Source organism: Fukomys damarensis, unplaced genomic scaffold, assembly GCF_012274545.1.
Source record: "Fukomys damarensis isolate Sample0158 unplaced genomic scaffold, DMR_v1.0_HiC HiC_scaffold_38, whole genome shotgun sequence".
Taxonomy (NCBI): domain Eukaryota; kingdom Metazoa; phylum Chordata; class Mammalia; order Rodentia; family Bathyergidae; genus Fukomys; species Fukomys damarensis.
In genome coordinates this window covers 15,061,648-15,073,119 of record NW_022900950.1, presented here as the reverse complement: position 1 = coordinate 15,073,119, position 11,472 = coordinate 15,061,648, and the positions used below count along the sequence as shown (strand labels likewise).

At 34.2% G+C, this 11,472-nt stretch overlaps 1 protein-coding gene across 1 annotated transcript in view; it reads left to right on the top strand.

The window, feature by feature from the left end:
- Nucleotides 1-11,472, top strand: part of Adad1 (adenosine deaminase domain containing 1) — a 47,354-nt gene that overhangs the window by 6,522 nt on the left and 29,360 nt on the right. Inside the window, exons 5-7 of the mRNA XM_010611133.2 lie at nucleotides 3,361-3,429; nucleotides 7,315-7,440; nucleotides 11,107-11,230. Coding sequence (XP_010609435.1) covers nucleotides 3,361-3,429; nucleotides 7,315-7,440; nucleotides 11,107-11,230 — 319 coding nt within the window. The remainder of the gene's footprint in view (nucleotides 1-3,360; nucleotides 3,430-7,314; nucleotides 7,441-11,106; nucleotides 11,231-11,472) is intronic.

The window sequence follows — 11,472 nt, the reverse complement described above, 5'->3', positions numbered from 1 at the left end:
TTTTTTTTTTTTTTTTGGTACTGGGGATCGAACTTGGGTCCTTTGTGCTTGTGAGGCATGTTGCAAAACCACTGAGCTAAATCCCCGGCTCTAGTATAACTTTAGAATAAGTTTTGAAATCAGGATATGTAAACTCTCTAAAATTTTCTTCTTTTGAAGATTGTTCTTGGCTATTTGTACATGGTGTTCTAAAATATGGACCACTTAGCACAGTATTGTTTTATTTTTATTGAGATTATTTGTAGACAATATACAAGATTTAATATCTTTCATTTTCTTTCTCCTTGAGCTACAATGACAAGTAAATGGAAGTAAATTCATCTCTGTCTGAGTTTTAAAGCTCTGCTTTTCTCAATTCCAGAAAGTATATATTTAACTATAGTTAGCATTTCTTCTGTAACATGAATTCTAAGGTTACATTATTACTCATTCCTTGCTCATCATGTACATCTAACTAGTTTCTCAAAATTAAGTCCATAGTAGTTCTTTTTGCTTTCTTTGTATGAATTATTGTTAAGAGAAATCCCTGTTTTAGCTGAAAGTCCTAGCATCTGGAGCATCTTCATTTACCTTTTCCTGGTCTTTTCTGTCCCTCTGGTTTAGTGTCATTCTTTTCTTCTTGAGACTGAGTTGAAAAGCATTTTCAAGGAGTGGGACTGTTAAAAGCATTGAAAACTTTGAATATAGCATTCCCTTGGAAAACAGTATTTAAAATAGTAAATTTTTATTCATTAATTTTAACAGCATATTAATTTTAATAGTTTGTACAGTATTATAAATATAGTAAGTCCCCAACTTAAGAACATTTAAGTTGCAAACTATCACAGGTATACTGTATAAGACTCACTTTGTTGGCTTACAGATGAATCCAACTCATGAACAATTCTCTCAGAACAAATCTTGTTAGTCGGGGACTTATTGTACAAAATTGTTCGTCTATCTAAAAGAGGGCTTTGTTTTAGCTGCTTTTCAGAAGATTGCGTCATTTACAAAGCAAACTGTATAATACTATAAGATTAAGAAAAATGTACTTGCATAACTAATACCAAAATAGGGAAGACTTTAACAGGGCTGAAAGTTAAGATTTAGATCTAGAATATCCCTCAAAAGCCTCCTGTGTAGAGGTGATCAGATCATGTGGGTGCTAAATTGGTCCTCTGATAAGTTCATAGCTGAATGTTATGGTTAGGAGAATGGGGCCTGATGATAAAAGACAGGCTACTGGGGGCATGAACTAGAAGGGTATAACATCCTTCTCCCTTCTTTCTCCACTTGCTGGATGTCATGGGATTAGTATCTATCCTCCATCCAGGTCTTTCTGCCATGGTTTTTTTGCCTTGAAGCCATATGAGCACAGACTGAAAACATGAGCTAAAATAAACCATTCCTCCTTTAAGATGTGACTAGAGACATGGGATTTTTGCTGTGACTATACCTGACCACATAGTTCAGGTGTCTTTGGAAATAGTTCACGAGAGGACCATCGAACAGTTTTGAGATGCCATGTAGAGATAGGATGCTATAAACTGAGCTTGGTTGGAGATGCTGGTTTCAATTTACAAGCCTGGAATGCTTACAGAAATGCAAATGGTCAAGGTCAATCTCAGGAAGTTTCAGCTAGACACAAGGACTCCATTGGCAGTTGGCCTACAAGCCATGTGTGTTACACTGTGGCAGAAAATTTGTCTTCATTTTGCTCATGTCCTGAGTTTTTGCAGGAGACTGAGATTAAGCATGGTAGTCTGATTAATCTAGGAGAGAAAATTTCAAAGCAGTCCAACATTCAAGCTGTGGCACAGATACTGCAGGCAGCTTTTAGCCAGGTCTGTAGTGAAAATCAGGAGCAAAAAGCTTATATGAAAAGTTTACTGTTTCATCCAAAAGGAAGTACTTATGGAGTTGGGGCAAAGGAGAGCATGATGACTGCTAAAAAGATTAGCATTGAAGAGAAGCCAAGTACTTTGTATCAAGACAGTAGGACTTAAAGGCACCTCAGCAAGAACTCATTCATCACATACTAAATGATACAAAAGTGTAAATATTTGCTTTGAGGAGAGTCCAAGATTTCCACCTCATTCAGGACTGGCTAGGAAGGCTTTTTCCAGTGTTCAAGCATCAGCATCCAGCCACTCAAAAACTACTTCAGCCTGATCCAAAGTTGCACAGCTGCTGCTCCCACTGGTGGCAGACTTTGGCATTATTCATATGGTTGGTATTGGCCTTATGGATATACAGAATGTGAGAGTTGTGGGTTCAGGGAGGCTTCTACCTAGATTTCAGAAGAAGTCCTGGGAGGCCAGGCAGTGTTCCTCTGAGAGTGCAGTGTGTGAAGATAGGAGAGTGAAGCTGAAAGTGTAGCAGTGAACCAAGGAAGTTAGAAATGCTAGGGATATGGATAGGTCTACTGAGAAAAGCTACAGATTTTGAATAGAGCCAGCTCAAGAAAGAGGCCAGGAGCACAGCAACCAGCAGTGAGACAGAGATGGGGCCTCTGGAGCTCACATCTTGCCACAGCTTGCCTGGGTGCTAGACCTGGGAGTACAGAATTTAACGTTTACCCTGCTGGGTTTTGGTCTTGTATTGGTTGTTTTTATTCTGTTATTCCTCCATTTTGGAAAGGGAGTGTTTACCCTACAATATTTATGTTGGAAGTGTTTAACTTTCTTTTTTATTTTTATAAGGGTTCACAGTTAAGTGTTTGCTAGAGTCACGGAGGAGACAGGACTTGGACTTTTTATCAGTGCCTGAGCTGTTATTATACTCTGATGACTGTTAGAGATAGACTAAATGTATTTTGCATAATGACATGGTCATTTATTTGGGGGGTCAAGGTCAGGGAGTGTTAACGTTTTATGTCTAAAAAGTGCCCCAAAAGCTTCATGTGCTTTGAAGATGATTGGCTTATAGGGCATTATACTCATCAGTGAATTTATCCATCACTGAGTTCAGCTATTATGAGATGGGTCCTGGTTTGAAGTGTACCACTGGTGTGCCTTTAGAGGGTGTGTTTCCCTCCCAGCCCCTCCCTTTACTCTGTACTTCCTGGCTGCCATTAATTGGTCTGCATTTCTTCTGCCCTGACCTTCTACCATTCTGCCTTGGAGCCAGCTAACTATGGACTGAATCCTCAAAATCCCATGAGCCAAAATAAACCTCTCCTCTGTTAAGTTGTGGGTGCTGGGTATTTAGTCCCAGACCCGAATAGTACTAAAACACTGTCCTAAAGAGTGGTTGATGACCTAGAGTTGGCAAAAATACACAGAAAAATAATCATTCTTGGTTTATTGTTAATCATAGTAAAGTACCAGCTCTTTGGTATTATAAAGTTTCGTGTTTCTTAAAGTTTGTTGTTTTTTACAGGTCCTCCTCCTATCCCTGCAGAACCTGTTGTTTCTCCTGAATCTGCATATGTTTCAAAAGTACATTATGGTAGGAAAATCCTTGTAATATTCTTTCTTAGATAATTAACCCAATTAAAAATATAATGAAAATATGCAGCTGAGGGTGGTGGTGCTCGCCTGTAATCCCAGCACTGGCAAGGCTGAGGCAGGATGATTGCCATGAGTTTGAGGTCAGCCTGAACTGCAAAGCAAGACCCTGTCTCAAAAAAATGGATAAGTATGAAAATTTATACTGATATTTCATTATTCAAACTTTTCACACTTGGAAAGAAAAAAATTTCCCATATGCCTTCCTAAAAAATGAGGGAAATAAGGAATAGAGAGGAAAGATTAAAGGAAGGGGCCTCTTCTTCTAAGAAGACAGTTCATCAGTTTCATGAATTTCAACTGTTTCTATGAGAATTCTTTGCTTTTATGGTCTTGTTTTCACATTTCTTTAATGGAAGTTATTAGTCCCTCAAGCCCAAGAAAGGTTAAATTTCAGTTCACATCGCTAGTTATATGATCTAGGACCACTTGCTTCCCTGTGCACCTTAATTGCCTCATTTATAAAATGACTATTTCAGAAAGTCCCTATAGAGTTGTTGTGGGGATTAAATGAATTCATACATATAAATTACTGACATCAGTGACTCACAGCACATGCTCACCAAATAGTAACTTTCATATTTTTTACCTTTCTTATTACATCATCACATTCAATATTCTCGTGCGGTAGTTATCACATCCTTTTACTGTCAAACTATTAATTTCATGAAATGCAGAAAATTATTCTTAATTCCACGTTAATAATGTATTAGAAACATTTCTGACTTTAAAGTTTAGGGTATTTATAAACTAAAGAAGAGCCTTTCTTCCTTTCATTTTTCAGGCCTGCAGGTTAGGATTTGAAAAGTTTCTGCCTATTCAACTTTGGTCTTCCTTTATCTTTCTGAGATAAAGAAAAAGGCTGTGTACGTTTCCATGGTTACATGGAGCTAACAGACCAGACCATGGAAAATAAGCATATTCAAATGACAGAATCCAGCAGTAGATACAACCATTTGACCTAATAGTCACACTAATTATGAACAGAAGAGCCACAAGAAATTGATAGAACAGCAGTGATTTCTTAGTAAAGGAAGAGGCTCTTGTCTTTCCATTCAACCTCTGTGGACATTTTTACAGACATTTAGGTTGAATCCCAAGGATTAGCAAATAGCATAGGTTGCTATTACCCTAAGAAACCAGACCATAATTGGTGAAGAAAGAGTATGTAGTTATTTAAAAAGTGCAAGAATTGAGTCCAGTTTAGAAGACTCAGGTCAAGTCAGATGTCAAATAAGGGAGAACAAACATTATCCTTTAAACTATGGGTTAAAAAAGGAGTTGAGTATTAAAATTTTTGAAGGAAAAAGAGATTTGTGACCCACAAAAGTCTGTTGGGCAAATTATAGAGAGGAACTTTTGTTTCATAATAGACTGTGTGCTTTGCCCTTTACTTCTGACTGGGCTATGTCTTCACTAAAATAAAATTTTGGCTCTGAATATAGATTCAGGTTACTTAGTATCACATGAAAGTAGCAACTTGTACTCAAATGGTATTAACTGGCATTATATATGTTTTATTTGTATCTCATCTTCATTCCCAATAATTTGAGAGTATTTTATTCCATCAACAATTAGTATACATAAATAGGGAAAAGAGGAAAATAGGACTGCTTCTCAGTCCTTCACACACATTAAAAACAGATTTATTAAATATTTAATTACATGCACAATATTTATTTAAATATTAAATTAAGATCAGGAGGTATATTGGTATGCTAGTTTCTTTTTCTGTGTTGTTTTGGGGGGTGTGGGGGATTGAACTAGGGCTTTGCACATACTAGACAAACTATCACTCATCTACAATCCCATGCCCTATTTGTATATTATTGATTCCCAAATAGTCTTTGTGATATTTCCAATGAGCAGCAAAACATTTTCTTGCTACATATAGAATTATTGCAGATTACTTTTGTTCTAAAATGAAAACTATATACCACATGATTAAATATATAATACATAATACATTTAATCTGAGGAAACTTTTAAAAGAATGAAACAGTGCTAATGTCTTTTTTTTTTTCATGTTCAAGACCAAATAAATGCAAACACTGGAGTATAGCATGCCCCAGTTTTTGTTTATAAAATAATGTATTGTTTATAAGTTGTCTCTCAATATCTATAAGAAACTTATAATAGCAGTTTTGCATCTGGAGAGGGAAACTTATGAATGTATTCATTTTATTAGAACAGGAATAGTTAAATTTTAAAAAGCAAAACACTACTATAGGCTATAGTATTTCTCTTACACCATGAGTTCTGTTAATAAACAGAGCCATTAATTCATTCTGCTTTCTCACGGAGCTTCATTTTGTGATTAAATTTTTACTTTTTTTTTTGTACTGGGGATCAAACTCAGGATCTTGCACTTGCTCGGCATGTACTGTGCCACTGAGCTACATCCCCCTGCCCTTGAATTTTTTTCATAATATGAATTTACTTGATTTGCAACATATAAAGTATTAATATTAAGAAAATGCAAGTTTAATAAAAACATGAACATATAAATGAGCTGAAATAAATTATATCCAATTACCAGAATGTTAGTTAAGACTACTAATTTTGTATTTTTAGCATTCATGTAACTTTTAGGTTATGATTATTAAGCAAGTAAAAAGAATTTCTATAAAATTATAATTATACATTTCAAATATATGTACTGCATGAGATCAAAATTATTTACTTTTTTCCTCTGAAAATATTAAATCAACTATGAACCACTTGTAGACCACCAGCATCTTGATGGAACATCAAGAACCATCAGTGGTTTATAGCCAAACTTAGAAATACTGTATTAAGTGATTATGCAATGATTCTCCAAAACAATGATTTTTCCTAGGAATACACAATTATATATACTCAAAGTAGTAGGTCACCAGAGTCCTACTGAAGAATTTCAAGCTCCTCCCTCATATTTAAAAAAGCAAACAACTTTATGGGTAACTTTTGTTGTATATTCTTGGTTACAAACTATCTTACTTAGTTTTCTGAGACATAATATCTGATACCCAAAATTATGGCGAACAGTTTAGTTCACAGTCAGCTGGACCCAGGACAGAACAGCCTGGTAAAGGGGATAGCAGAGGAACGCTGCTTACCTCATGACAGCTAGGAAGTAGAGAGAGGAGAGCTATGGAGGAGGGAGGTATGTGCTTCCACATCCTGCTGCCAGTGACTCACCTCTTCCTGACCAGACCTTGCCTTATAACAGCAAGTTAGCTATATCACCCCCATGATTAAGTGATATTCCAAAAGTCCCTGCAAACCATAACATAAGTTGTTCTCTGATAATCCTAGTTACTGTCAACTGTTTTAATCCTCTTTCATAATTAGGGAATTTTTAAGAGTGAGCATGAGACTATTCAAAGGGTCTAAATGATTAGTAGTTTGCAGTGTTTTTCAGTGGGCCAAATATTAAGGGAGTGTATTTTGACTGTCATAATGATTGGGGAAATTACCACCATTCATTGGGATATTGATCATCTTGCAATGTGTGGAACAGTCTATATATACAACAAAGAATTGTCTTTTGTCTCATGAGTTTTGAGTATCTTGTCAGACTAACCTCTACAAATGTAAATCAGTAGTCCTCTAGCAATAGTATATAATATTGAAATACCTTTTAATATAAGTTATTAAAAAAGCTTAGTAGCTTGTATTCTTTTATGTGAATACTTTAAAACTGAATACTTTAAAATCTCATTCATGACAATTTACAAATTTGCTTGCATGACTATAAATTATTAATTTTATTGTAAGTTTTTAATAATAAGACTAAAATCACAATGTTCTTCAAATTCATTTTGCATTTTAATTCTTTTTCTAGATGGGAGACATACCCAATATTCTAAGATCTCACAAATTGTTAAAGAAACATTTGATCAGCTAATTTCTAGTCACTCACAATATCTGAAATGTAGCAATTCATTGGCTGCTTTTATTGTTGAAAGAGGTAAGTTCAAATATTTGGGATGTGTTTATACAAAAACTAGTATCTTGATCTGAACTATAGTATAGTAATATTTTTGTTAACTGTCTTTGCTTCTGTTGACGATGTACTGATTTGAAGTGATATTTTTCTAGCAGATGATGAAAACAAACTTTTACTTAATGCAAAAATGCATGAAAATTCAGATAGCAGAAAAATAATAGGGTTTAAATCTTCTGAAACAAATGAGAATTAAACTGAAATTTTAGTGTTGATAAAGGTTTGATGCATAGAGAAAAGGAAAACAGTTTTGGAGAGAGGAAGGCATAAGAGAAAAGAGTAGTGGAAAACTAATTTTGGGATAATGAGGAGATGAATTGATTACACAGTAGTATATTTGCAGACGCAATAAAAATAGAGTTAGATTGATGAGATGGTAGCAGAATTATTAAGTGCCTCATCAGCTAGTCAAAAGTTAGATTTAATAAGATTGATAATAATCTATGAAAGGTTTCATATGGAGAAGGCAATGCGCTGTAATTGTTGGAATGTGAGAATCAGACAGCTCTGTAGCTTAAATTACTTTGGTCTGTGTATAAACTCAAATGTGCTTCAATTTTCTCCTCCATTTTTAAAACTGCAGATAATACAATAACCCCCTGGGAAATGGGATTTATAGAATTAAATGTAATAAAGTAATTAGCACAGTACTTGGATTTTTGTAAAAGTTTAATAAATTATTGCAGTGATTAAGGTAAGTTAATTTTAAGTAAAAATTGATAGCAAATATTTTTTAAAAGATTATAGGAGTTGAAACCAAATTAGAAAATCACCATTTAGGTGGTTTTGAGGTACTGCCTATAGACTTTAGATGGACATGAGCAAAAAGAAACTAAATTACATTTTTTAAAGAATTGATGTGATAAAATGAAGATAAAATGAGTGATAGATAATAAGAGATGAGTAAAGTAATAACATCATTTAAAGTTTGTATTGAGTAGCATTTATATACATATAGGGATTCTGGAAGTAGATTTGAAGTTAGGTGGAAAAGAACATGACTAATAATGATACATGTGCTTTTAGAAATCATGAGCAGGAATGTGGGATGGTAACTCCTGAATGAAATCACAAGAATATTCCTGGAATAACACACAATCAACACATAAAGTATATGTATATTATGCTTTATGTATATGTATATTATAAAGTACATTATTAGCTTTTATTACCTTGCCTCATCATTTTTAATTGGGTCTGTAAGAAGCTGTCAAATCTAAATGCCTTTCTCTCCTTCACCAGCAAATTTATATATTTTCCTGCATTTGTATCCTTCTGTACTGTAACAGTAGAGGAAGGATGTCCCTTCTTTAATTCCTTAATTCTTTCACTTAAGTTCAAATTCAGTTCCCTCTCACATCCAATGAATTTCTTTTTTTGATTATCTTCTCTTTTCCCTGTACCCTTAAATTTAACTATCCCACTGAAGCATTGCAGATAAGAAGTCATGGTTGAGAAAGGTGCATTCTTTTTATAATACTTCCCCTTAAAATCAGAGGTTACATCACTATTTCATTCCAGATCTTACAGTGACACTGTATCATTCCACTTAAGTTTAGAAACCTGGTTATTGAGTTAGATTCAGCATTCTTAGGACCACATCCCTATCATAGGGATGAAAGCAGAATCTGTGCTCAGGTATCCTTGAATAATACATATTTGCTGTCAGTCTTTCCAGTAGCCCATAAAGCCTGGCTTCCTAAATTTCTATCTTACAAATAAAAGCAAACTTACTTTAAACTTTTGGCACCCGCAAGCATAAATCCATAGTTGTTGTGTAATTCATTTAGTGATCAGACTTCATCAAGAAATTGTTTATAGCAACTGCATCTACTCTTTACTCCAATTTAATTGTTTTTCTCTTCTGCTTCTTGAAAATTGCTCTTCTCAATGCTACCCACTGTCTGAGGGGATTTTGTTCTCTATGTACTCAATTTTCCAGAAAAATAAATTTTACTACACCTTTTTATATCACACCAATACTCTCCTACTTTACTTGCCCTTCACCCTACCTGCTCCACAATATTGGCCATGAGTTTTATGAATACAGTATATTATTATTATTATTAACTGTAGTCACCATCCTATACAGAACTTACTCATATAACATATGTTTATCCATGTTGTTACAAATGGCAAGATTTCCTTCTTAAAGTCTGAGGTATATACTATTGTGGAGTATATTTAATGTGAGATATTTATGAATATATATGTGGGAGTGTATATATAAATGGATGTATATGTATATACTGATATACATCAGTATATATGAGTATCAGGGTATATGATACATATAAATACATATTATATATAATACATATATAATATATATATTCAAAATACATATGTATACACATATATATATATTCATAATACATATGTATATAAATAATATGTATTTATATATATTATATACATATATATCAATGTCAGTGTTTTGGGGGGGTGAGGGCACTGGGGATTAAACCCAGGGAAATACATATGTATAAATAATATGTATTTATATATATTATATACATATATATCAATGTCAGTGTTTTGGGGGGGTGAGGGCACTGGGGATTAAACCCAGGGACTTCATACTGAGCTACATCCTCAGGCCTTACTTTATTTTTTATTTTAAGATAGAGTCTCACTGCATCACTAATTTTCACAGGCTAGGCTCAAACTTGTGATCCTCCTCCCTCCACCTCTTGAGTAGCTGGGATTATAGATATGGGCCACCACTTTTGGCTATATCACAGTTTCTTATCCTATCCATTCATCTGTAGTTTGGTTTATTTGAATAATGCAGCAGTGATTTCTCTGTTTGCTCTGCTTATGCTGTTTCTTTTTACTTAGAAAACACTTTCCCTTTTCATGCTGCTTACTCTTCACACTGAGGCTTAAATTCTTCATGCTACTTATTCTTCACACTGCAACTTTCAGCTTATTCAGAAAAAAATCTGAAACTAATGTGCATGAAGTAACCTGTTTTCATTCTTCACATCAGCTTCATAATTGTTTTTTTCAAAGCACTTATCAGAGTATAGGGTTTGTTTAGTCTTTTTTCTTTGTTTTTAGTTTGTTTGTTTGTTTTTGCTTTTTGAAACAGGGTCTCCCTATGTAGTTCAGGGTTCTCTTGAACTCACTATGTGTCCCCATCTGGCCTTAAACTCATAGCAATCCTCCTGCCTCAGCCTCCTGAGTATTGGGATTATAGGTGTACAGTACCATACCCAGCTGTTTAGTTTTTTTTTCTGTCTCTGCTGAAGAAGCTTCATGAGGGCATGACTTAATGAAATCTCTTAGAAGGTCAGATAAATCTAGATGTGTAAGAAATATGTGTATATTTAAAAGCCAAGTATATATGTTGATTCTGGTGATTGTGCTAAAAATTTAGATTAAGCACCAGGGTATAATTTAGATACACACCAGCTTGCCTTTCTAATTGAGAAAACAACTTTTAAAATTTGGTTCTTAAAATAATCTTATTTGAAATTGTGGAATTATTTTTCCATCTCTTTGGGCAATACATGTTACACAATTAAAAATGATGGGATAATAGGATTAGAACATAAGAAATAGGGTTAGAACAGGTTGCTACTGCTTACCTCTCTCTCTCTCTTTCTCCCTCTTTTTTTTTTCTAGCTGGATATCATGAAGTTGTAGCTGTAGGCACAGGTGAATACAATTTCAGCCACTGCATCAAGACAAATGGAAGAGTGTTACATGATACTCATGGTGTTGTTACAGCAAGAAGGTCTCTCCTTAGGTAGGTAGGGTCCACATATAAATGATTTGATTTATAAATGGAATTTTACTGTCCTTGAATCAAGGTTATGACAGTCTCTTATTTATCCAGCTCATCTAATTATTTTCATATTATCTTTGGAAACATTTAGTAACTTCAGTGTCTAGTGTATGAATATTAAGGTCTTGCATTATTAAGTGCTTGTAAACTAAGTTCTAAGAGTCTTACAATTTTTTTTTTTTTTTTTTTTTTTTTTTTTTTTT